General features: G+C 38.3%; 2 protein-coding genes across 7 annotated transcripts in view; one reads left to right on the top strand and one right to left on the bottom strand.

Annotated features, from left to right (window-relative positions):
- The window catches only part of VCL (vinculin), a 109,890-nt gene extending 107,835 nt beyond the window's left edge, over positions 1-2,055 (top strand). For both annotated transcript variants that reach the window (XM_039235230.1, XM_039235229.1), the window contains one exon: positions 1-2,055. In XM_039235230.1, coding sequence (XP_039091161.1) covers positions 1-147 — 147 coding nt within the window. In that variant the 3' untranslated portion in view covers positions 148-2,055.
- Positions 1,732-27,721, bottom strand: AP3M1 (adaptor related protein complex 3 subunit mu 1). Of its 5 annotated transcripts, XM_039235232.1 has the most exons (10): positions 27,636-27,671; positions 27,360-27,478; positions 15,657-15,932; positions 14,854-15,025; positions 11,057-11,194; positions 9,567-9,652; positions 8,819-8,952; positions 7,772-7,979; positions 6,168-6,312; positions 1,732-5,698 (listed from the first exon to the last, which is right to left on the bottom strand). In XM_039235232.1, the coding sequence occupies exons 3-10, from the start codon at positions 15,927-15,929 to the stop codon at positions 5,598-5,600; spliced, it is 1,257 nt and encodes a 418-aa protein (XP_039091163.1). In that variant the 5' UTR covers positions 15,930-15,932; positions 27,360-27,478; positions 27,636-27,671; the 3' UTR covers positions 1,732-5,597. The 5 variants fall into 5 exon arrangements, with proteins under 5 accessions (XP_039091163.1, XP_039091164.1, XP_039091162.1 ...); XM_039235233.1 differs by lacking the exon at positions 27,360-27,478 and having other exon boundaries at positions 27,636-27,721; XM_039235231.1 differs by lacking the exon at positions 27,636-27,671 and having other exon boundaries at positions 27,201-27,629.
- Positions 27,722-27,908: the final 187 nt, after the last annotated feature.

Genomic DNA, 27,908 nt, shown 5'->3' on the forward strand with positions numbered 1-27,908 from the left:
GCCACAGAAATGCTGGTTCACAATGCCCAGAACCTCATGCAGTCTGTGAAGGAGACTGTTCGAGAAGCTGAGGCTGCTTCAATCAAAATTCGAACAGATGCTGGATTCACACTGCGCTGGGTTAGAAAGACTCCCTGGTACCAGTAGGCACCTGGTCAAACTTGGCTAGCACAGAAACCCCTACTAAATAGAATGAAATGATTGTGGAGTCCCAGAAGATGATGAAAATTGCTTAGGGGGTTAAAAGCCACATCCTGGCCTGACCTAACATAAAGGAATGGGGCCTCTTCACTTTAGAAACCATTTATACTCTTGTCATGGACACTTTGAAATGTGTCTCCGTATAAAGCCTGTATTCTCAAACACAGTTGATACTTGTGCACACTCTATCCCAATAGGAAGACTGGGTTTCGAGCCCATGGACTTCACATAAGCTCAGAATCCAAGACTGAACACTAGCCAGACACCCTGCTCTGCCCTTATTCCCTAGGGGACAGTTCTTCTCTGCTTCATTCTCCCTGCAACCCCACCCCATTCTACCCACCAGGCTCCCAAGACCCAGAGCCCAGACAACTTAGTTAAGAAGGAAATCACTGTGCCTCCAAAATTTGTTTTGGGCTTTCCATATTACATTGCTCCTGACCCTGGCTGTGTGCTATCTGGGTCCTTTTCAGAAGTGAGCTTCGCTGCTACAAGGGAAGATGGCCTCTGGGGAGCCCCAGTAGGCGGGGCCTGGATTTACTTCCTGCCTTTCCCCAGTTTAATCCTTCTAATTTCCCACAGTACAAAACCAAATTTCACTCTCTCAGGAGGAAACCACAGAATCCCATGATTCTGTCTTTACCTTGTTCCCCCCCGCCCCCCCCCCCCAGCAGTGTCTGTGCAAGGGAAAGTTCCAGCCCTATATCCCGCCTCAGCCTGTCAAGGTAGCCACCCCACAAACACACTGTGTGTCCTGGTGCTTTCTGCCATTGGAGGGGCAGAGTAGCCTGGGGGTGGCCCTGCCCATCTTCCCAGCAGGGCCACTCCCAGGAGCTTCATGCTTTGTCACTGCCTGCAGAGGTCTGTGCTGAGGCCTTATCATTCATTCGTAGTTCTTCTTGTTCTGAGCTGAAATGCTGCATTTAATTTTTAACCAAATCATGTCTCCTGTCCTGGCTTTTGTATTCTTCCCTCACCCTCTTCCTAAATAAGATTTTAAAGATATGTGTTTGTTCATTGTAATTTTGAAAGATCCTTTTTATCCTTTGGAAATTTAGTCCTAAGAATTGGTGCTTACCTCCCAGGAATGTTTAATAGAAAGGAGTCCTGTCTGAAGGGCACTTCCTACCTAAGGGAAATTGTTACTTGCAGACTGGAATTCTGTCACTGTTGGGAATGAGTTAATGGGAAATAGTGCTCAGTATATTCCTACCTTCCTTAACCAAGACCCTGTACCCTCTACTCCCTCCCAAGTATGAATGTCCAAGAGAGTAATGGGTATAATATTTAATTATCACCACAAGTTTCCTATTAGCAAAGTGAGAGAGAAGACCTTTTCCTTTTTTGCACTTACCACTGCTGTCTAAGCATTGCCCAGCGCATGAAATCTTCTTTCTTCCCAAAGCCAGAACTGGATGAGTAAAGGAGTAAGAACCCTTGCCTGAATGTCTTTTCTTGTCACCTCCAATGTATGTTAAATCTCAACATCGAATGTGTATAACTTGTCTTAAGTTGGTACTGTACACTCAGGCTTCCTCTGTTTTCTTTTAACTGATGAATATTATTTTCAAGGCCCTCAGCATATTTGTAGTTGCTTACATGATATAAATGCAATATTAATGCCTTTAAAGTATGAATCTATGCCAAAGATCAGCTTTTGTTTTATGAAAGATTACTTAGAGGAAATAAGAAAAATCGTTTGCTCTCCAAGTTCTTCCAGTGTTTTGAGACACTGGTTTACACTTTATGCTGATGTGCTTTTCTCTAATATCAGTGCTCAAGACACAGTGAAGCAAATTAAAAAAAAAAAAAAAAAATCCCTGAAGACTGATTAGAGACATCACCACTTAAAAACTACATTTATAAGCTAGGATTTGTTATACGCAAATATTTTCTGCCTTTTCTTTTCTGTTTCAAACAATAAAGTGCATTTGTATAAATGATTTAAATGATGGATATATTATTTTAGCAAAATTGTTTTGAAAAATAGCCAAGGAAACTAATCTTTAGGATCTGGCAACTGAAGACTTTTATTTAATTCAAATGTACTGGATGAACAACATACTACTTCTGTATAGCAGTAGTATATTTACTTAACAAGGATCTCCATAATAAAGGACAGGTTTGGGATTATATACTAGAAGAAGGTGATAAAGGTGAACGATGGGAGGAAAGCAGCCAGTTGATGTGGATCATCCAGTATTCTGTCTTCACCTAGCTAGCTGTGGAGACCATCGCCTTTAAGAAGCTGAAGTGGTTGGTTACATGTGCAGGAATATCACATACCCATTTTTCATACTTCAAAGCCCAATACAGAATAACAGGGCTGTCAGGGATCTGCCAGGGCTAGAAGGCAGAGAGCTAGCTTTTGGAGACATAACTCCTTTTGCTTGAGGAAGCACCGACTAAAAGTAGGAACAGGTACTTGGAAGTAGAGTGGGGACATCACTGTTGTGCCTGGTTTTCTATATCTGAAAGGGGATTGTTAAAGGGGGATAGTGCTGCAGACTACACTTCCGATTTAGAAGCGTTGCTGACTAGGGAGGCGAATACCAGACTCCTGGAGTTGAAGAGAAATATCCAAGGCTACAGGATTAGCTCAGCAGTATCTGAAAACAGTATTCATGGTCTCATTTTTGTTCCTCACCATATGTTCACTGGTGTTGCCTTCCTGCTGGATCACATCTTAGCTGTTTTCTCAAATCAGAGGACTAAGGACAGTAAGACCAGCATCTTCCGAGGGTTGTTCTGTAGCACCACTTTAGGAATGAACCCATCACGTGAATACTCTTTGAATATTTTTTTTCCATATTTTTCATTAAAAAAATAGTAAGGAAATAGGAATTCTAGAAGAAAGAAAGCTCAGTGACAGAGTTAGGTCTCTATAAATGGGTTTTTTTTTTTTACTCTTTGAATATTTGATAGTAACTTCCTTATACAGAAAATGAGCATCGACTTCATTTGTTCTTAGGATGTCTCCTTTAAGAATTTATAAAATGGGGCAGTTCTGGGATTAGCTGGAATTCTGTGTTTGAGAAATATTCTACTAAGTATTCGTGGATCTTTTGTTACTTATTAGTAGGTGGCGCTGGTGGTAGGGAGAAGTAGGGAGAGTAGCTTTGATCACTTACTGCTCAGTCTCTGACCAGAGGGTGATGCTTAGAGAAAGTATACATGGCTGTTAACATACTGAGGTTAAGAGACGAGCACCTGGGAGTGCTTTGCGGCAACCCTTACACCTTATGTGATGATACAGAACAAAATCTGGTCATGTTTAGCTTGCTCTGATATGGAGGCATGCCCATCTGAGAATGCTCAACCAACAGTCAAGCTAAAAAAAAAATCAACTTGTTGCTTCATTTTTTTTTTTTATTGACAGTAAAGCCAGGTTAGATAAAGGATTTACTGGATTCAAAGTAATAAATACAATAATTTAATTATAAAAGGAAACAGTCTACTTGGAAGTTTTAGCAGAAATTGCTAAAGACAAGGGACTCTTGGCATATAATCTGTTTATATGTAAGAGAAGATAGCACAGAAAGAAAATTGGGACAGTCCTGATACAGATGGTTAAGATTAGGAATTCTGTAGAAAGAAATGTACTGACTGTTCTTTTAAGACAGGACATTAGAAGACATTAAAAATGAAAAGCAACTGAGCTGGGTAATTAACCTCAGGCAAAGGGAATAAATATTTGGCAACACCCTGATTTTAGCTGCCAAGCTGATATTGGTTACCCAAGAAATTCCAAATTTGCAAAAAGTGCCATTTCCTATTAGATGAAAGGCAGGTTGGGTACCCTAGGCAGGCAAAGGTAAGAATGCTGCTGTATGATGGGCTGTGTACCAGCATCAACCACTAGCCCTTGATAGCACAATGGGATAAATTTAAGGGCCATTCTTAGCATGATATGGAAAAGGGAGTTGTAAGCTGAGACGAATGAAAAGAATGGAGTCATGAGGAGAAGAAAACTAATAGCATAAGAACATGTGGGAACTATGAAGAACAAGCACTTCTATTGGGAACTATGAAGAACAAGCACTTCTATCTTTCAGGCTTTCTCCATTCTTTATGTTTCATGAGGCAAAACAACTGGGCAAGGACTCCAAAGCCAATGAAGTTGAGTGAAGCGATACAATTACTGACTGACTTGCCAATCATGCGGATCAATATGGTTTCATCAATGTTACTGAAGGTTTTGTTTCTGCCTCAATATCATGTACATTCAAGTATTCTGTCAGTATAGGAGAGACATCCAAGTAATAACTACGACAAGAGCTTCGGGAAGGAATCTACTAACTACTGTAGCCTTGGGAAGCACACAATAGGAAAAGCAGGTTCCCCCTGAAGACAAGGGATGCAGGTAAATTTAAGACCTTAAGAACAACAACAAAAAAGACAAAAGGTTTAAAAGACTCATGATAGTGAAGCAGGCACATTTTCTTCCTTTTGCTGAACTAGGGCTTGAGGCCTTTAGGCTAACTGCGGTTTAAGTGGTGTTGACAAACTTTATAGAACATGAAGGTGGCAAAGGTTCACTGAAGTATCTTACTGCTTAAATTTGCTTCAAATCTCAAATGCTTGTGCTTGCAATAACTTCCTAAAAGCAGAAGTAGTGTTCCCTTTTATGACCTTAAAGTATTTGCGCCTTTGATACAAATACTTTTTACTATGCTATCTAAACGGCTGAACTAGTGGCACAAAACTGAGATGGTACTTACTGCAGCAAGGTCCCTGAAAATCAAAATCCGAGCTTTACATAAAAATCTTATTTATAAAAAATACAATACCAAGTACAGTGAGAATGAAGCATGGAGCAGTAGTGCCCCCTGCCAGGGCCATGTGGAAGTGGCTTCTGCTACAGTGCTTGCTTAATGGCACAAGTGAAAAGCTGAGTAAGGCAAACACTTGAAGAGGCAGTTTTCTGTAAACTTTTTGGGGGTGGGGGGACTTCCTCTGTTGGGGCAGTTGCTGATTTGGGATGGCTAAAATCAGGTATGCAGACATTTGGCTGCACTTGATGCATCACATTACAGATTAAGACAGCTCCTGCTGGCTAAGACCAGTTCACTTGTTTTAGGGGACAGGTGATCACTGTAGACTTTTGCCTTTACTGGTACAATGTGCAGCCTTCAGCTGATGTCCCCCACAAAGGAAATCACCTCCCAAATCTTCCTAACTGAAACAATACAAAATAAGCTAAGTAATTCAAAGTTTCCTTAGCTTAAAGCTCCTTAAGAACCTTACACTGATTACTAAGCAATTTCGGTAGCGGTGTGTAGCTCAACAGGGATGCTTTAACTAGAATATGTATTCCCACCCACTTGGTACCTAACAGTAATTAACTATAATGACACTAGGAAAACAAACAGATCTTGAGGAATTTTGGCCTCTTCTCATGTCCTCACTTGGAACTTTCCAGCTTTCGTGACATATTTGACTCCTTTAAAAGGCTTGTATTTCTCGCCATACATGTCCAAGCGGTTTACTTTTAAGCCTGTATCACAAAGAGTAGGTAAGGAAAGGAACAAATTATTATCCTGGTCACACCAACCAACAATATTTGTTTAGCAATGAATACTACACAGTAAATCTGACATTAACCAAGTGTCCCTTTTATCATTCGGAAGCAATCTCCTTTCTACTAATCATAAATTATAGCACTGTTGGGTGATGGTTTTAGTTTAGATTCCCACGTGGGCAAGGAATGCCTTTTCAAGGTAATTCTTTCTGTGAGTATGAATGACTCCTTCTTTTGTGCTTAGATGGATGGAGGGGAGATCTGGTGGAAGAAAGCTATGTGAAGTTGAGGTGCTCCCCAAAATCATTGTACCCGAGAGGGGGCCCCATAGCACACTGTGAAAGTCAGGCTGGAGTTAGTTCTTTCTAGAGAGGGAATGTTAGTATAGTACCCTTCTAAGCAAAACTCAATTAACCTGTAAACACAAGTTAAAACTTATCCTTACCAGAAATAGCAAGCTGCTGGATCTTAAATTGTATGTTGAGACTTGGATTCTCTTCTGGCTTGGGTGCTCCAGACTGTAAATTTACCAGTCCTTTAAGACTTGGGAGCTTTTGTGGAGTAATTTTTCCTACATCCCATGTTAGTACCTTAAAAAGACATAACAACCAAATACAACCTGAACAATTTACTAAAGACAAATGTTCAGAGACAAGGTTCAAAGACACTAAAAACTTCTGTACAGAATGGAGCACAGTGTCTTGGAAGCAAGAGACCTGGAATCTTCTGTGACTCTGAACGGTGAGGGCAGAAAACCAACATTTGTAGAGCATCTACTTTTGGATACAGTATTGTGCTTAGCACTAGTCATACATTATCCCAAAGAAGCACAGTGGCGCTTGGGTGCAGGTGGTTAAGTATCCAACTTTGGCTCAGGTCATGATTTCACGGTTTGTGGGTTAAGGCCCTGCGTTAGGCTCTGTGCTGACAGCTCAGAGCCTGAAGCCTGCTTCAGATTGTCTCCCCCTCTCTCCTCCTCCCCCACTCGCTCTCTGTCTCTCTCAAAAATAAACATTAAAAAAAAAGCCTGTGACGTGGATTCTATCTTCTTTTTACAAATGAGGAAACTGAGGCTCAGTGGTCAAATGACTTGCTCAAGGTCACACAGCTAGCTAGGTTAGAGGCAAAATTGGGATTTGGACCTAAGACTGATTTCAAATGTTCTTTCTACTATATCGCTTTCACTGTATGTCTCTGGGCCTCAGTTTACTCTTCTGTAAAATGAGAAAATGGACCCAAATTAATGCTTATTAAACTTTTAGCTTTCTTTGTTCAAATGAAATCTTTAGTGTAGAAGCTCAGTCACAGTCAAGAAAGTGAAGCTGTTATGGCTGAAGCCAAGGTGAAGGGCCAGGGATCTGGAGCTCCCCCTCCATTTCTCAGCCCTGGTAGTATCTGGGTAGGTTCTTCAAATCCTTAGGACTGGATTGGATGATCTTTAACATTCAGTGACTTTATTTAAAAATATGCGTTTTTACTTGTCTGGCAGTACAATAACTGCCGCTGAAAAGAATCATACTTTTTACCCAAGCAGGAAGCTGAGAGAAAATCATCTTTTAAGTTCCTCTGAAAACCCTCTGCTAAAGGCACATTTACGTATGGTGAGGATGCAGCTTTCCTAGCCAGTACCACCTGTGGAACTGCAGTGCTTTTAAATTAAAAAGAAAGGTCTTACTGATCAATTTCTACAGAAAATTAAACAACTAATAGACTACAAAACTATCTTCTTATATCAAGGTAATGCTTTTCTCTTTTTAAAAAGCCTTTTACATCTTCTTCCTCATTAGCAAGTGAGTCTCTAGATGAACAGTGGATGAGAAAAGACACGCTCTGAGGGAGAACAGAATGAGTCTGTTTTCTATTCATCTCAGCAGCAGATGTGGGGTTCCCTCCAGAGCCAAGGGCAGAAGCACGGCACAGTATGCTTTCCAGGTTTTGTTAGGATCTTTAATTTTAACCAAGACATTAAACCCTTCCTTCTGCCCTCCCTGCCATCACAAAATAAAGACTGCAGAAACCTTGCTTACTCTTGATGAGAGGTGGTCGTACCTTGGTAACTGGATCAAATGTATAGCTGCCTTGTGTTGGTGTCAGGTTCATATTCAGTACAACTTTTGGCATGTGAACTGTTACTGTGATTCCTTCAATAGTTTTCCCCATATTCTGCTTTGGTCCAATTGTAATATCGAATCTGCCACAAGAACTGTTCTCCTTAAAGCTGATGCAGTGTTTCACATACACTGGTATTGCCACTAGACTGAAAACAGAAAGACAGACTCAACCACAAACATAATTAATGGTGTGAGACAGTTCTAGAGGTAGCCTGAAAACCTCAGTCCAGAGTGTCCTACCCGGCTTGTGACTCTACCATAGGACCATATAGCACCAGAACTGGAGATTCAGCATCTGTACCAGAGGGTTTGAGTACATCAGTGTTCTAGCACCACTGCACTAAGAATTGTACAATTTCTGAGCAATACATATACAAATCAAGATAGTATAAACAACTGGGGCAAATAGCCCTAGTTTAAAGAAATGAAAAGATAATTTAAAATTATACTAAATAATAGAATTCCTGTGTGGTAAGAGCCAAGGAACAACAACTCTGCTTTTAAGTCTTTTCTGATATTACCGGAATACCTTCTGATATTTTCTGGGGACAAACCAGTTATAACCCATAATGCTAATTCATTCATTTGAACCTTAGTACACAAAAGAGTGACCTGAAGCCAGTTAGTTGGGAGATACCCTAGGGAGCTGGAGATCTGTCTATCTCCTTTAGCTATGAAGCCTAAAAACCACAGTAAAATTCTGGCATGGGTTCAAGGTTTTGCCCAGGTTATGCACAGTCCAAGATGCTTGTTCTTAGGTATGTATTTTACTAGTCTCATTTACTACTATTTTATACTCTCAGATTCAAGGTACACTGATTATTTTAGATACGTATTTTCACCAGTTCTTCCTGAGTCTCCTGCTGGGCCATGGCTAAAGGGAGCAGTGATGAATTCAAGTATTCAACTGTAAGAATGAAAAAGGTGAATTCTACCCATCACCCTGATATATGATGGTAGATTTCTGGCTGATGCATCAACATACTTTTGTGAGCTGACACGATATGATATGAGTCGGAAATTTCCATCTGGAGGAATAAATGACAACACTCTTTCAGATTCCCAACGCTTGAACCGGATGCAGGGGTGAAAGCTGACATCATCTAGAAGCCGTGGGTTCTGCCAGGAAAACAAGACAGCAGTATTCATAGGGTGCACTGAATATGGCAACTCTACTCAGACATGAGAAATTCATTTACTCCCTAAAGATACAACGGTCATGTTAAGAGTTTGTTACTATGACCACATTAACAAAATCTTAATGGACGGTGTTTTATTCGAATTTCAATAACTTAAGTAGAAAATGCAAGTAGTATCATTTCCATTTCATAAATGAAAAAACTAAGGTTCGAAGAAGTCAAGGTCAGGACAAGACAGCATCAGAACTATGTTCTCTTGATTTTCTTAGTGTATCATGCTGAGTCTAAAATAATGAAAAAGTTCAATGCTCCTTCATATTAGCAAAACAAATAATAATTTGGTAAGTGAGACTACAGATTTGCAGAAGCTAGCAAACTTAGGCCACTTTTGGCACACTCAGGAAAAGACCTCAGCCTTTTCATAAAGGCCATGCTCATCATGTAAAACACTGTCTTGGGAGGCTGTACTGTGAATATCTCTGAGGTAATCCTTACAATCTAAGATACAAGCATCTCTCAATATTTATCATTTCATTCACTACTTCATATGTATTAGGTATGCAAGGAACTACAGGACAGGAGAACAAAACGTACCATGAAAGAAAGAGAAAGGTCAGGCATTCCAGATAGCTTAATGCAAGCATCAATGACCCCCTGAATTTCTGCAAAGACTGTAGATCCTGAAGAAAGAAAGAGATAACATCACTGGAATCTGAGTCTTTCCTAGAGCTATCACTCTATCTGAAGTAATGGAGATACCTCCTGAGTGTCAGACATAATGAAACTTGCACATCTAACAAGTTAGTGGACAAAGGATCCATTACACCAGTTATGACAATTTCTTCACTAAGTGCCATGGCCCACACCTAACTCTGGTATGTAATTCTAAGGAATATCAAACTTGACTCTATCTTGATAATCAAACTTGAAAGACTGCAGGATATGAAGTTAAAAAATTTAAAAAAGTGGTTTTTTAACACTTACTCATTTTTGAGAGGCAGAGAAACAGAGGATGAATGGGAGAGGGGCAGAGAGAGCGGGAGACACAGGATCTGAAGCAGGCTCTAGGCTCCAAGCTGTCAGCAGAGCCCAACATGAGGTTCGAACCAATAAACCGCGAGATCATGACCTGAGCTGAAGTTGGATGCTTAACCAACTGAGTCATCCAGGTGCCCCTTAAGTTAAATATTTTTAATGGAATTTAAAAATGAGGCAAGTTTCTCATGAAATGGTCTGAACTGTTAACTTTTATGAAACAGGAGGCATTATTCTGTAATAATACAGCTATTATTCTGTATGACGGAATTTTATAATGAAAAAGGGCACTCAATAAAGGAAAGATATTGACTGTAATTCATAATAACTCATTTTCACACACAGACTAGCTGTGTGACCTTAAGCAGATTATTAAGATCTTCTGAGCTTCAGTTTACTTACATATAAAATGTGAGGGTTGGATTAGATGTTTTAAATAAAATTTTATGATTATAAAACAGTACTGCTGTTTTGTTTGGGGTTGTTATTAGAAGTACTGCATACAGAAGTGCCTGGGTGGCTCAGTCAGTTAAGTGTCTGACTTTGGTCTAGGTCATGATCTCATGGCTCCTGAGTTCAAGCCCTATGTCAGGCTCTGTGCTGACAGCTCAGAGCCTGAGCCTGCTACGGAATTCTGTCTCCCTTTTTCCTCCCTGGCAAGCACTCTGTCTCTCTCTCTCAAAAATGAATAAACATTAAAAAAATTTATAAAAAAAAAAAGTACTGCATATAAAGTGGTAGCAAAAGTACGGTGTATGGTAGATAGATACACAGTAAATATCTGAATGAATAAACAGCAAGAGGCAGAGGCGTACAGGGTAATAACTGGCTTAACAAGGCAGCATGAGATCTGATTTATAAGGTTTGGCAGATCTCAACTAGTGGTTATGAAAATTATATGTAACCTCTGGGCAAAATAAACAGATTTTTAAGCTATTAGAAAGTGAATGCCTTTCCACTGAAGCCATACTGTCAAGGGGTTTCAATTTTCTGTTCAGCTTATGTCGGCTCAACTGTCTTCCCAAATAAGACCACATGCACACAATTACCTGATTTATCTATAATTGCATCTATTTCTTCAACGACATCAAAATAGGCTTCATTGTTTGTGTACTTTACCCCTGCCCGGCGCCATGGGATGTTGGACAACTGCCCAGTGGGGAGTGTGTCCCCAACATTACTGCTGCCTAGAAACCAGAAAAGGAGAAAGCAAAGGTAATGCATTAAATGGTCAACAGAAAAGCTATTTACAAGGGCACCTCGCTGGCTCAGTTGGTAGAGTGTGAAACTCGACACTGGAGTTGTGAGTTCGAGCCCCAAGTTGGGTGTATAGCAAACTTGAAAGAAAGAAAGAAAAGCTGTTAACCATAACCTCCTCCAAAACCCAAAAACCAAAAAAGAATGCTGTAGTTGCTTTGTTACTGTTTGGATTTTTCTTCATTGAAGTTGTGGATGGTTTCCAGAATTGTTGGGAGATATATTCATACCAACATGATCACATTTCTAGAAGACAGAAGTAGACCATGTGGTCCTCTGTGTGCCAAACCAGGTTAAATTCATTTACTTATCTTTTGCTTCCTGCATGTTAATAGTAACCTAACCTAATTCCAGCGGCTTAACAACAGAATCTCATTCTGTTGTCACTGATGAAGAAAAGAGGCTAGTTGTTTTAAAACCTTCTGCTGATACAATGTCTCCACTGAGAATACAAAGTGATAAGTAGGCCCTTTGGTATTCAGCATAAATTCTACATGAGATGCTGCCAAGCAGGCCTCAGTAGAGTAACTGGATGAAGAACACACTCTGGCCTTCTCCCATTTTAAGGTCAGCATACCCATATGGCTGCAATATGGCTAATGTTTAATGTCTGGCTAATTTACAGGTAAATTGACATATGTCTTAAGGTAAGTCTGGTTGTCCAAAACGTCCCTGAGCTGTGACATATTTAACATTTTGATTTACATTTCCAACATAAAAGCAGTACATGCTTAATAACAACAACACATGTGAAGTTCAGAAAAGTGGCTAAAAAGATCTATCTTCCTTTTACCAAAATACAACTACCATTAACATTTTGGTATAATTCTTTAAACCTTTCTCTCATAAGTAGGTTCCACTTATTTTTTTCTATTTTGATAATTTTGTTTTTTTTATATAAAATTTCACAGTCTCATCTGACTGGTGTTAGTATCTCCAACCTTTTGCCTTCTAGAATTTTTGAAAAACACTGCCTTAATCTCCCTGTTCAAAACTTTCAATGTTTCCACACGGCCTTTGTGATAAAAAATAAATATTTATTCTAGCATTCAAGAATATCTTCAACTTAACTCAATTTTATCTCTCAGTACTCAGCTAAAATACAGCTCTGCTTCTGCTAAACAAATTAATACAATTCAAGGTTTTTCACTTTGTGTGTGTTTTCTCATATAGTTCCATCCATAGAATGCTTATTCCTCCCTCTCCCCCTAAATTCTGTTGCTTCTCTAGAGCTCTGCCCTAGGGCCAACCAGTACAGTTCAGGAAGAATTATTTCATCCACTGAACGATTCTCTTGAATTTTATAAAGCTCTGCCTTAATAACCTATATATATTGTCATTCTATTATTTTAATAATTATAAAATACATGTTCATTTTGGAAATTAGAAAGTGTAAAGCAGAAATAAAGGTAGTATGTAGCTTCTTAGTTTGAGATGGTCATCGAAAACATTTTAGAACTTTTTTGTCTGTATGCATTTTTCTGTATAATTAACTTTTTATGGTTTTGTGTTTTTTCTTCCCATTTAATATTATATAATGTGTACTTTCAAGTGTCACTGCATTGTCTATAAAGTACATAATTACCTTTTACAATCTTATACTATTATTATTTAATTTTTTTCCCCAATCTCTCATTCAGAGTGTAAGTTTTAGGCACACAGACACTCCAGCTTATCTTTCCCTTAATTTCTCTGAACACTAAGCCTTGTATAGAGGATGAATAAAGCTTTTTTTTTTTTTAATTTTTTAAATGTTTATTTATTTTTGAGAGAGACAGAGTGTGAGCAGGGGAGGGGCAGAGAGAGACGGAGACACAGAATTAGAAGCAGGCTCCAGGCTCTGAACTGTCAGCACAGAGCCTGACGCAGGGCTCGAACCCACAGAATGTGAGATCATGACCTGAGCCAAGGTTGGATGCTTAACCCACTGAACTAACCAGGCGCCCCAGGGGATGAATAAAGCTTTCTTACAAGCCTCTCATGCCCCACTTTTTAGATCAGTACATTTGGAGAGGGGTTTATAATGGTAGACATCAGAGCTGGTGTGGCATGTAATATTTCACAGAAATCTTTCTCTAGAAGACTTCAATGCTCTCAAAAAAAAAAAAAAGAAAAGAAAAACCGTCATCTGGATGTATCTAATTTCTAGCTACACTCAAGAAATACATCAAAATTATTTTATCTATACCATGGAATACTACATGGCAATGAGAAACAATGAAATCTGGCCATGTGTAGCAACATGGATGGACCTTGAGGGTGTTATGCTGAGCGAAATAAGTCAGGCAGAGAAGGACAAATATCATATGTTTGCACGTACAGGAGGATTAGGAGGAACTTGACGGAGGAACAAGGGGGAGAAGAAGGGCAGAAATGGTGGGGGAAAGGGAGAGAGGCAAACCATGAGAGACTCTTGAATGCTGACAAAAACTGAGGACTGATGGATGGGGGGGAGGGGGATGGGCATGGAGGAGGGCACTTGTGGGGATGAGCACTGGGTGTTATGTGGAAACTAATTTGACAATAAACTATTTGTAAAAAAAATAAATAAAAGAAATGAAAGGAAAATTATAAAAAAAAAGAAATACATCAAAATTAGAAACTTACAACACAAGTACAAGGCCCACATTGCATGAGATCTCACAAAAAGACTAATTTCCTATCTCTTTTTAATAAATCTTCTATACATATAAAACAAAGACGTGGAGGAGACAATATGAACTCTGTGGTAAGGATCTTAAATTTTCTATAGTCTAGTAATTGAGGTTTTATATATTTTATATATAACATAATGCCAGTTTTATAATGCTATCTTTTCTCAGCTTTTATTGAGATACGACTGACATACAACATTGTGTTAAGTTTAAGTGTATAACACGTTGATTTAATATACTTATATACTACAAAATGATTTTGAGTATAGTATTAGTTTACATATTCATCACATCACATAAAATAATATTTTAAATATTACAGTGCCAGTCTATAAATAGATTGAATGCTCTTCTACGTAGTCTTATATATTGGCTTCCCTTTTATATTGGCCTCTTTTTTTTTTTCTTAATGTTTTATTTATTTCTAAGAGAGAGAGAGAGACAGACAGCATGAGCAGGGGAGGGTCAGAGAGAGAGGGAGATACAGAATCTGAAACAGGCTCCAGGCTCTGAGCTGGCTATCAGCAGAGAGCCTAACACGGGGCTTGAACTCACGAACTGTGAGATCATGACCTGAGCTGAAGTCGGATGCTTAAGTGAGCCACCCAGACACCCCTATATTGGCTTCTTTAAGATTAACTGGGAAAAGTTATTCAGTCTTATTATTTAGTGTTAAGTAATAGTATTAATGTTACTGTGGTCTTATAGAAAAATCTGTAATAAAAGAATAATAACCCCAAGTTTTCTTTTTCATTTAAGACCCAGCCTCTTCCCATGACAGAAATGCACATTTATTTTCACAATAGCACTAACTTTAACTCTGGTCAAGCTAGACTACCTTAATAATCTGTCAGATCATAAATAATAAGATTATAAACAAGTTGTTGATAAAGTGTTATTTGCTCAGTTCCTAATGCAGTATGTTTTCACCTTACCTGTAATAGAGTTGACAACAGAACGTAGAATTGTTGGTGGTTTAATCAGTTCTTTCAAAATATTAGATTCGGTAGCCAGTGGAAATCCATTGTCTAACATTTCTTCCAAGAGTTCATATACAATGACCACATTATCCTTAATTGCAGCTTCCGAACACTCACCAAAGTAGTCCTTAACAAAATGCACATAATTTTGCACAATGGAGGACATGAAGAAAGGCTTGCTAAACACTCTTTGTTCAGAAGGATAAACTTACAGTAGCATAATTCATTGTTTAAGATGTCGAAAATATATAAATCAGAAGGAAAAAAATGCTCTGTAGTTCTCTACATTATTCTTTAATATTTTCTTAATATTTTTAGATTGAACTGAATTCCTATTACATATTAAGCCAGAGAGTACTTCATCTGCCTACCCCCAAAACACAGATAAATTTTCAATTATTTGGTACATTTAGCAAGGTAATAAAATGTACATATTAGAAGACTGCATAACCAATAAAAATCTTGGGACCATTCAGAGAACTGTATGTAGAGGACATTACTGTTTCCTGATGACATAATTTGTAATACATATAAAAAATAAGGCTTCCGCGACCATGAGATTACTGTGTTCTACTGAAACAGTGGATAGAGCAGCCATGTATACTGCTATACACCCGACAAAAAAGGGTTTATGAATTTATGCTTAGTTGAAAAGAGCGAAATAGAATACACATTAAAAACTGGATAATTAAAGAATATCATGTGTCCTACTCCTAACTTGAGTGATTTAAGTTCAAAAGATGTGATGAATAACCAACCTGAAAAGTGTCAGCAACTCGATGTAGGAACTCAATTACAAACAGAGGTGGCACTTCAGTCTGTATGACAGACACAAAGAAGAGTTTATCACGGTAGATACTGATGAGGTAGTGATGAGGTGTCGAAATGACAGGGGGTACATTTTCAACATCAGCAGCTTTCTCTTGAGCTTCAAAGAAATAATCACAGACAGACTGGCTCACAACACTCTTCCAATGCTTCTCTAGAAATATGTCACCGGAACAGTTTATGAGAAATAGACTGTGAATCATTTTCTGGGGGGAAAAAAAGTTTAAGTTTAGTGTACATCAAAGAGTACCCTTGTGTTATTCTGACAAAACCAGACAAAGGCAATACAAGAATATACAGACCAATGTCACTTAAGAATAGCTATAAAACTCCTCAACAAAATGCTAGCAAACTGAGTCTAGCAACATATAAAGATTATATACCTTGACCAAATGGATTTATTCTAAGAATGGAAGATTGGTTCAACATATGAAAATCAATCAATGTAACACACAATATACATAAAATAAAAGACAAAAAATATAATCATTTAAAAATGTGCAGGAAAATAAGTTGACAAAATCTAGCACCTGTTTATAGTAAAAATACTTCAACTAGAAAAAGAAACTTCCTAACATTGATATGGCATCTATGGAAATCCCATATATCTATGATTAGAGATTATAGATTAAAACGTTTTTCCTTAATATCAAGAATAAACAATGATGTCCACTCTTACCATTTCTATTCAATATGGTACTAGAGATTCTAGCCAGGACAATTAGAAAATGAGACCAAAGTCTTCCAAAGGGGAAAGGAAGAAATAAAACTACCTCTATTTGCAGATGGTACAATTTTGTATATGTAAAGTCCTAAGGAGTATAAGCGTACATACACAAAAAATCATAGTTAATAAATGAGTTCAGCAAGCTTGCAGAATACAATATAAAAACTGTATTTTTTATTAAAAATTTTAAAAAAATGTTTATTTATTTTTGAGAGAGAGACAGAGTGTATGCATGGGAAAGGCAGAGAGAGAGGGAGACATAGAATCTGAAGCAGGCTCCAGGATCTGAGCTGGCTGTCAGCACAGAGCCTGATGTAGGGCTCGAACCCATGACCTGAGCCAAAGTTGTACACTTAATCAATTAAGCCACCCAGGCACCCCCAAAAAACAATTATATTTCTACACATTAGAAATGAATAAAACCTGAAAATGAAATTGAGAAAACAATTCCATTTACAAGAAGATCAAAATACTTAGGACTAAATTTAACAAAAGTGCATGATTTGTACATTGAATAGTACAGAACATCACTGAAAGAAATTAGAAATTAAAAATATCTAAAACTTGGGAAGATATTTCATGTTCATGGATTAGAAAACTTAATATTATTAAGACAGCAATACTCACCAAATTGACCTAAGATTCAAAGCAATCCCTACTACAACAGGGCTTATAGCTGCCTTTTTTATGGCAACTGACAGGATCATCCTAAAATTCATATGGAAATGAAAGACACGAGGAGAGCCAAAACAATATTGAAAAGAAGAACAAATTTGGAAGACTCAAACTTTCTGATTTTAAAAACCTACTATGAATGTACTATGTGGTACTGACAAAGGGATAGATCAATGGAATAGAATTGAAAATTCTGAATATATATCCTTACATATACAGTCAATTGATTTCTGATAAGATTGCCAAGACCATTCAGCGGGAGAGAGAACAGTCATTTCAACAAGTGGTGCTGGGACAACTGGATTTCTACATGCAAAAGAATGACTATGGATCTCTATCTCATACCATATACAAAAATCAACTTACAATGTATCAGAGACTAAATATAATAGCTAAATAAAAACTCTTAGAAAAAACCATATATGCATTAAGTCATCAGGGCCCTGGAATAGATAATTATTTTTAGATATGACACCAAGAGCACAAGCAACAAAAGAAAAAACAGATAACCTGGACTTATATCAGAATTAAAAATTTTTGTACTCTGAAGGACATTATCAAGAAAGTAAAAAGACAACTCACAGAATGAGAGAATAATCGCAAACCATATTATTTTATAAGGAACTACTATCCAGAATATAGAAACACTTACAACTCAATAATAAAAGGACAACAAAATAAAAAAAAATGTGTAAAGAATTTGAAGACATTACTTCAAAGCAGACAGACACACAAATGACCAATAAGCAGAGGGCCCGGTGCTCAACATGTTCTCAAAATGTAAATCAAAATCACAATAAGATATTATTTCATATCCATTAGACTAGACATAATCAAAATGCAGACAATAATAAGTATTGACAAGAATGTGGAGAAACTGGAACCCTCATAAATTGCTGATAGGAATGTAAAATGGTAGAGCTGCTGTGGAAAACAGTTTGAGTTATCCAAAAAGGTAGAGTTACCAAATGACTCCAAAATTCTGCTCCTAGGTATATAACCAAGAAAACTAGGAACAGATGTCCATACAAAAATCTGTATACAAATGTTCCTAGCAGCATTACTCATAATATTAAAAAAGTGAAGACAACTCAAATGTTTATCAACTGATGAATGGGTAAATAATAAATTTTCAAACAACAGAATTATTCAGCCATAGAAAGGAATGAAATAATAAATGCTATAACACGGCTGAACCACAAAAACATTATGTTTTGAAGCTAGACAAAAAAGGTCACGTATTATATAATTCCATTTGTATAAAATGTCCAGAATAGGCAAATCTACAGAGATAGAAAGTAGATTAGTGGTTAGCAGGGGCTGAGTGGAAGGGGAAGAATGTGGAGTTAGTGGCTATGGGTTTGTTGTTTCCTTTTAAGGTGATAAAAACTATCTGGGATTAGAGATAATGGTTGTACAACTTTGTGAATATACTAAAAACTACTAAATTGTACACTTTAAAATGGTGAATTGTATAGTATGTGAATTACATTTCATTTAAAAAATATTCTTAATAACTGTGACACACAAATCTACTCCCAGGTGGATTAAAACATGTATACAAATGTGCACCAAAAACATGTATAAAAATATATTGGGTGAAATATGTTATGAAATATGTTATGGTGAAAATCTGCAACAACTCAAATGTTTATTAATAGAATGGGAAAACAAACTACAGTATATTATCAAAATGAAATATTACATAGCAATGAAAATAAACTTGTTACATGAAGCAAATATGGATGAATCTTACAAACACAATACTGAACAAACAAAGCCAGATGCAAAAGGATATATTCAGTAAGATTCTACTTATGTGAAGTTCTAGAACAGACAAAATTAATCTATGGTTTGAGAAATCAAATGCTATCTTTTATGGAGGAGAGTGAGGGTAGTGACTAAGAAGGGCATGGGGGTGGTTTAAGGTACTTGTAATGTTTTATTTCTTGATATAGAGTAGAGTTACAAGCTGTATTCATTTTGTGATAATTCATTGGGCTTTATATTGTGACATACAATTTTCTGAGTGTTAATTATGCTTCAAATAAAACCTTTTTATTGCCTTGCAAATGGGGGATGGTGGAAAAAGATCTAATTACCTTAATGTGCTCCCTTCTTTTATATGGATAATATCAGTTATCAGGTGCTTAGTCTGGTGGTCAATTAATTCAAAATTATACTACTGTAGAAGCGTAGCTCAGCTGTAAAAAATTTAAAATGAATAGTTTCTCTGCATGAAGATAAATTTCAAAGAGGAAAGGAAAACTGCAGAATGGATGGATTCATTCAATTCTGTTGACACAGGAAACAAGAACATAAATCTGACTAGTTCTTTTAAGATTAAGTAATTTATTTTATGAAAGCAGCTGACATTTAAGGACTATTTGGTGATGATTTCCCTTTCCCTTCTGACACATGCTCAAAAGTTTTTACGTAAATTACTAATTACTAAGATGTGTTTTAGTAATTACTGTATTAATAAAGTGTGAATGCTGTTAACAGTTCCTGCTTATTAGAAACAAAAACATTTCTTTGTTCAAAGTCATCTCAACTTAGCAAGCAATTAATGTGACAATAAACCCTGACACCTCAGGCACTGGACCTACTAAAGTTTTCTAGATTAATACCTGTGAAACCTGTTGGCACAAAAACGGACACATAGACCAATGGAATAGAATAGAGAACCCAGAATTGGACCCACATGTGTATGGCCAATTAATCTTTGACAAAGCAGGAAAGAGTATCCAGTGGAAAAAAGACAGCCTCTTTAACAGATGGTGCTGGGAGAACTGGACAGTAACATGCAGAAGAATGAAACTAGACCACTTTCTTACACCATACACAAAAATAAACTCAAAATGGATGAAGGATCTGAATGTGAGACAGGAAGCCATCAAAACCCTAGAGGAGAAAGCAGGAAACAACCTCCTTGACCTCAAATGCAGCAATTTCTTACTGGACAGATCTCCAAAGGCAAGAGAATCAAGAGCAAAAATGAACTATTGGGACCTCATCAAGATAAAAAGCTTCTGCATGGCAAAGGAAACAATCAACAAAATAGGCAACTGACGGAATGGAAAAGGATAGTTGCAAATGACATTATCAGCCGAAGAGCTAATAGCCAAAATCTATAAGGAATTCACCAAACTTCACACCCGAAAAATAATCCAGTGAAGAAATGGGCAGAAGAGATGAACAGACACTTCATGTTCTGAACAACAGAAATGTTGCTCAGCATCACTCATTATCAGGGAAATACAAATCAAAACTACCCAGAGATACCACCTCAAGCCAGTCAGAGTGGCTAAAATGAACAAATCAAGAGACTATAGACGCTGGCGATGATGTGGAGAAACGGGCACCCTCCTACACTCTTGGTGGGAATGGAAACGTTGCAGCCCCTCTGGAAAACAGTGTCGAGGTTCCTCAAAAAATTAACAATAGAACTCCCCTATGACCCAGCAATAGCACTGCTAGGAATTTAACCAAGGGATATAGGAGTGCTGATGCACAGCAGCACATGTAATGTTCATAGTAGCACTTTCAACAATAGCCAGATCATGGAAAGAGCCTAAATATCCATCAACTGATGAACTGACCAAAAAGATGTGGTTTATATACACAATGGAATACTACATGGTAATGTGAAAGAATGAAATCTGGCCATTTGTAGCAATGGGATGGAACTTGAGGGTGTTACACTAAATGAAGTAAGTCAGGCAGAGAAGGACAGATACCATATGTTTTCACTCATACGTGAAACAGGAGACACTTAACAGTGGACCATAGGGAAGGGAAAGGGGAAAAAATAGATAAGGAAAGGGAGGGAGACAAACCCTAAGAGACGCTTAAATACCGAGAACAAACTGAGGGTTGAGGGGATTGGGGGAGAGGGGAAAAGAGGTGATGGGCAATGGAGGAGGACACTTGTTGGGATGAGCACTGGGTGTTATATGGAAACCAACTTGACAATAAACTATAAAAATATACTGAAACCTGTTCATTTTTCTAGTCAGATGCTTTGTTTAATAGGTTTGCTTCATGTCAGCTTTATATTTCTATTTGGATGTTAAATAGTATCATCGGGGGCACCTACGTTGGGCTCTGCACTGACAGTGTAATGTGCTTGGGATTCTCCCTCTCTCTGCCCCTCACCTGCTCACACTCTTTCTCTCAAAACAAATAAACTTAAAAAAATAAGCAGTGCCATTGGAATAGACTTGCTATACAGAATCTATGGACTTTAAGTATCACCTCTGCTGATACACTTAAAAAAAATAAAAACAATGAACAGGAATATCCAATGAGAAGATCTGCAACTAAATTTGTATTATGACACTTTTTCTTAGAATAAAATCTTCATCTGAAATATAAAATGTATCTTAAAGGGGAACACTGTAATACCCTCAATGAGACTCCAATTTGAGCACTTCAACTGAGCCAACTTTAGAATATGATACTCTTTGCAAAACTAAATTATCAGCTCCATTCAAAGTGTTTTATTTATTAAACTTAAATAAAGTAATAATAACTATAATGTATTCAGTACTAACTGTGAGCCAGGGACTATGCTAGGCACTTATCTACATTATCTCATTAAATCTTCACAACTCAATGTTATTAATATCATGCTTATTCCCTTTTTACAGATAAGATTATAAAGTCTTAAAAATGTTAAGTCAGATCATACAATAAGAGCAAGGATTCAAACCCAGGTCCAGGTGAATCTTAGGCTCCCTTTCTCACCTGGCTCCTAGAGACTAGTTATGAGGAATATTCTCTAAGGCAGCACTGTCCAATAGGATTTCTTGCAATGATGGACCCATGGGTCATATGTGGCCACTGAGCACTTGGACTGTGGCTAATGCAACTGATGTACTGAAGTTTTAATTTTAACTTAATTTAAACTCAGAGAACTACATGTAGTTAGTGTTTACCACAGTGGACTAGGCAGCAAATGGGTAGCAAATACGTTCTTTGAGCTTATAATTTAAGAAAAAGAACTGAAGGATGTGTTTCTTATTTAATTAGAAGCCAAAATGTGTTGTAATAAATTATTTACAGCAAAAATTTTATTTAAAAGAGCTGACATAAGTTATATTCTTAAATCAGTTATCCTATATAAGTATAGTTCATATGGGGGCGCCTGGGTGGCTTATTCGGTTGAGCGTCCGACTTCAGCTCAGGTCATGGTCTCACGGTTTGTGGGTTCGGGCCCCACATCAGGCTATGTGCTGACACCTTGCTTAGAGCCTGGAGCCTGCTTCAGATTCTGTGTCTCCTTTCTCTCTAACCCTCCCCTGTTTATACTCTGTCTCTCAATAATAAATAAATGTTAAAAAAAAAATGTATAGTTCACATGGATCTGTGGTACTTTGTTGTCACAGTACACCCCAAAAGAGCTGCTTGTTCTTGAAGCAAGTGACTTCCTAGTTCCTTTATTTAGAGGCCACGCCTTCCTAGTTCCTTCATTTAGAGGCCACATTCCTATTCATCCTCTTAAACTGGTGAAAAATTCTTTCCAGGAAAAGTTTCCACCAAAGTTATTTTTTTTTTGGCAATAGTTCAAATCTCAGAAGAATACTGTAAGTTAAACCAGCCATCTGGATTTATTGTTATCCTTAATGCTGAGGCGAAAGTGTAACACTTGTGGCTCTCAACACTGCTTAGCTTTAAAACCTACTTTACCCTTCTTCTATAAAAGAAGAGAGCTTATTTCTTCCATTCATTTTATGAACAAAAGCCTAATGCATATAAGTTAAATAAATGCCACATGTAGCAGTGCAAATTGGCCTCTTAAAAAATTTTTTTTTAATGTTTATTTTTGAGAGAGAGACAGACAGACAGAAAGACAGAGTATGAGCTGGGCAGGGGCAGAGAGAGAGGGAGACACAGAATCTGAAGCAGGTTCCAGGCTCTGAGCTGTCAGCACAGAGCCTGACATGGGGCTTGAGCTCACGAACCATGAGATCATGACCAAGCTGAAGTGGGATGCTTAATGGACTGAGCCTTCCAGGTGCCCCTAGCCTGTTTCTTTAGTTACTTATTCTTTTAGTAGCTGCAGTTACTTCTTTTATCATTTTAATAAACTTTCTGGGAAAGTTACTCACTGCAACCACAACCACTTTTTTGTGATTAGTGGCTTTTGAATCAGAAAACAGAATGCTACCAGATTATTTTAAAGCCACTTGAGAAACTGTTCAGAAACAGTTCCATCAGAGCTCTGACTGTAGCTTACATACTTCATAAATCCTCTTTACCAAAGTATGAACACTCAACCTGATGAGTCACAAACAATGCAAATATAACACACATGATCCCTGACTTAGGGTGGTTTGACTTAAGATTTTTCTACCTTACAATCATGCAAAGGTGGTATGTATCTATTAGAATCCATACTTTGAATTTTGATCTTTTTCCAGGAAAGTGATACCATACTCTTGTGGGATGCTGGGCAGAGGCAGTGAGCCACAGTTCCCAATTAACCACATGATCACCAGAGTGAATAAGCAATACACATAACCTTTCTGTTCTTCACTTCAGTATTCAATAAATTACACAAGATATTCAATACTTTATTATAAAATACACATTGCGTTAGGTAATTTTGCCTAACTGTGGGTTACTGTTAAGTGTTCTAAGCACATTTGAGGTAGGCTAGGCTAAGCTATGATGTTCAGTGGATTTAAGTATATTAAATGCATCTTTCACTTAACAAATTTTCAACTTACGATGGATTTATCAGGACATAAGCTTATCGTAAGTGGAGGAAGATGTGTAGTCAAATTTCTATCCTTGGAATAGTGTGTAAAAAAGAAAATGTATTTCTTCTACATATCACAGAATGGGGGCATAAAAGGGCCTATATGCAAGGTAAGAGAATGAGACCAGAAAAGACTCTAGCTCCTCTGATCCTCAGACAATACTCAGACTATTTATTCATTCAACAAATAGTTCTAAATATGTTTCATATACAGTAAGCAATGGAGTTTAAAAGGGTGAACAAAGAGTCCCTGAACTTAGAGTGTTTAGACTTCAACAAAGAAGGCAAACAAAACAGTAAGATATAATTTCTATTATGACAGAATTCCTTCAGAATTTCACAGATCGTTGAGGTGACAGAGGACACAAGAAAAGCAGGTGAAGTGAGGGGAAGTGGTGAGATGTGACTGGGAAGGAGACTGGCAGAGACTGGTCCACTTAATTTTCAGTGCAATGTAAAGTCATTTTTTCTGGTTTTAAGCAGGGAATTCATGAAATCCAATTTACAGTTTTAAGAAAAACTGCACTGGGGCGCCTGGGTGGCTCAGTCAGTTAAGCACCTGACTTTGGCTCGGGTCATGATCTCAGTTTGTGGGTTCGAACCCTGCATCAGGCTCTGTTATGACAGCTCAGAGCCTGGAGCCTGTTTCGGATTCTGCAGCTCCTTCTCTCTCTGGCTCTCCCCAACTTGTGCTCTGTCTCTGTCTCTCAAAAATAATTAAATGTAAAAAAAATTTAAAAAAAACCCTGCAACATGGAAACTGAATAAAAAGACAACTGGATATTGTGACAATGGCTGATAGATGAATTATGGAGGTGGCCTGGACTAACAATGTTGACAGCAGGGATGGAGGATAATGAAAAGATAGGAGAAATATTTAGGCTAGAGCAAAGATTAGGTGGATTTGGGGGGGTGGAGATGAGATGAACAATGAGACATTTAGCCCTGCTCCTGTATCGTGACCCAATTCTGGATATATTTGACTTAAATGGATACATTCACAAGACCCCTGTATGTATAGGTTTGGTGCTTCAGAGAGAAGCCAAGATGCAGACATGCTTATGAGTAAACACAACTTTTTGTTAAATGGGGATTATAGCTATACAGAGAAAAAAAACAACAAAAAGTGTGCATAGTAAGAGAGTCTGTGGAAAGAACTCCAACATTTGAGTAGGATGAAGGAAATGGGCCTAAAGGAAGACTGAGAAGATGTAGGGGGGAGGGTAAGGGTAACAATTTTTAGTAACTGGAGTGTTAGTGTATTTCTAGAAGAATGGAACACTAAGCGTTTTAAATGGCACAAAGAGTTTGAGCTACAAGAACTGAAAATGTCTGTTTCTTTTTTTTAATTACTTTCTAAGGGGACTTTTTGGACTCTCCTTCAATCACACTTTCCTGTATTCTACTATTTTTTGGTCTCATATTGAGAATTTATGATTTAACACATAGAGGCATCGGTGACCTTAGTAAAAGTAGTTTTTGTGATAGTTCAGTGGAATGCTAGAAACAAGGCAGGATGAAGTAGGCTGAAAAATAGCTCAAAGTGGGAAAAACAGAGAAAGGAGAGTAGATGATACACTCAAGAACTCTAGCTGTGAAGATGAAAAGACACAAAAATAAATGGGAGTATCTCAAAATACAGTTAAGGAAGAATATTTCTAAATGGTTAAGAAAAGGCATGAGTAGAAAGGAAAAGTCAGATGATGTAGGAGAGAGGAAATAACTGAAAAAAAGAGGATCCTGATCAGGGAGGAGAGGATGGTACTGGGAAACTAGGGATTTGCTTTCCCTAAGGGACACTTTTCCTCTTGAAACAAAAGGGAAGAAGGTTTGTACATTTGGTTGTAGCAAGATGATTGCTTGTTTTCTCTATGTAATAGAAGAGATCATTTATCAAGGGAAAGAGAATTCTTCTCTATAAATGTCATTTGCTACTCATGTACTGACATATTACTTAAACATATATACTCTAGAGGGAACTCCAACAGTATAGTATGCTGAATGTTTAGAAATACTGTAAAAATCCTAAAACTCAGGTAAGAAAAACTAACCTTAACTGCAAAGAGAGCTTTCCTACAAAAGATATGTAAATTTCAGGTAATTCTTCACTCACCTCATTCCCCCACATTTCCTATATTCCCAATTCAGAGTCCTCTTTTCTCTCCAAAACTGATTGTTCTATCGTTTCATTTGTAATTTTGATTCCATTCCTTTCTCTCTTTTCTTACATTTATATCATACACATTGGTTACTTACTTTTTGCTCCCCAAAACATAGTATCCTGTATTCTTTAAGCCAAACCCCAGAGGCACCTGGGTGGCTCAGTCAGTTAAGCGACCAACTCTTGATTATCGCTCAGGTCATGATCTCACAGTTTTGTGAGTTCAAGCCCCAGGTCCAGCTCTGCACTGACCCAGCTAGAGTTTGCTTAGTGTTCTCTCTCTCTGCCCCTCCTCTGCTCGTGCTTTCTCTCAAAATAAACTTAAAAAATAAAATAATAATAAAACCCCTGTCCTTATAGGGACTTGACACACCCTCAATAATCCTTTGATTCATGCTCCAAAGATGAAGAATTGATTAGTCTACAATTGCGACCTCTCCTCTAAGTAACTGACTGTATTAAAGTAGCTCTCTTAACTTGCCTAATGACTTCCTAATCATCAAATCCAGCTACCTAGTCTCAGACTTCAACTTCCTCCTTTGACCCTTGCAAGATTTCATTTCATTGATAACTTCCCCCAAACCAAGACAATCACTTATTATACGAAACTTCACCTGTTTTGTTATCACCTCGAAAGTTTCTTTTCGGCTTACTTCCTACTCTTTTTTCTTTCCTTTTTTTTTTTTCCTTCCCCTTTTAATCTTTCTACCATCCACACCTAAGCCCCTGTTTCAAACTCGGTATATCCCAAGCTCCACAAAATTCCTCCTCCTCGTATATGGGCTCCTAATTTTAGTGGCACCATCTTCATAATCATACAGGCTATAAGCTTTAGCTTTGGGTACAAGCCAAACCCAACAAATCCAACCAGCCACAGTGCTCATCACTTTTCCATACTCAGTTTTTTTTTTTAAATGTTTTATTTATTTCTAGGAGAGAGAGAGAGACAGCGTGAGCAGGGGAGGGTCAAGAGAGAGGGAGCCACAGACCGAAACAGGCTCCAGGCTCTGAGCTGGCAGTCAGCACAGAGCCCGACGCGGGGCTCGAACCCACGAACCGCGAGATCATGACCCAAGCGAAAGTCAGATGCCTAACCGACTAAGCCACTCAGGCGCCCCTCCATACTCAGTTTAGATTCCCGTCACCTCTCTCCTGAAGAACTGAAACACCTTCCTCACGGTATTCGCCACCCAGGCTCATCCGGGCGCCACCCTCTAACAGGACGTCCGTTCAGGTTACTCGGGGTTTGCCTTCCAAAGCAAAAGGCTGGGGCTGAGGTCCAAGTCGTTGCTACTTCAGCTCACCGTGGGTGACAAGATCTTTTTCCCGCGCCGAAGCACGGAGAGGGACCCCAATGAGCCTGAACCTCTTGGGCGTGGGACGCGAGAAGGCCGGGCTGAAGGTGCACCTTTCCGTTCCGGCCCTGCCGGCAAGAAAGCCCGGAAGGCCAAGAGGGAGGCCCAGTCAGCATCAGAAACTCTCTCGAAGCCCAGGCTGGAGTCCGGAGCCCCAGCTATTCAGCTTGCTCCCCAGTTTTCGAGCTGTTCCCTGTCCGCAGACTCCCCGCCCCTCACACTCACCCCGACACCTGGGCCAGCCAGTGATTCGGCGCCAGGTCCGCTACGGACCTAGGCTGAGGCAGCTGAGAAGGCCCCGAGGACCCCGCAGGTGGGGTGCCCAATAGATTGCCTGACAAAAGCTTCAAAGAAACCAACAGGGTCTACGGTATTGGGAAGATTAAATAAGCGGAAAGACGTTACATGAGAAGAAAGACGTCTCTTGAGGTTTAGGATCTAAATCTTCTAGTTCACCCAGAACCTAGAAGAAGGTGAGTTTCGCACCATGTGGACTCA

The sequence above is a fragment of the Hyaena hyaena genome, unplaced genomic scaffold, assembly GCF_003009895.1.
Source record: "Hyaena hyaena isolate Hyena2069 unplaced genomic scaffold, ASM300989v1 scaffold_97, whole genome shotgun sequence".
Classification (NCBI taxonomy): Eukaryota; Metazoa; Chordata; class Mammalia; order Carnivora; family Hyaenidae; genus Hyaena; species Hyaena hyaena.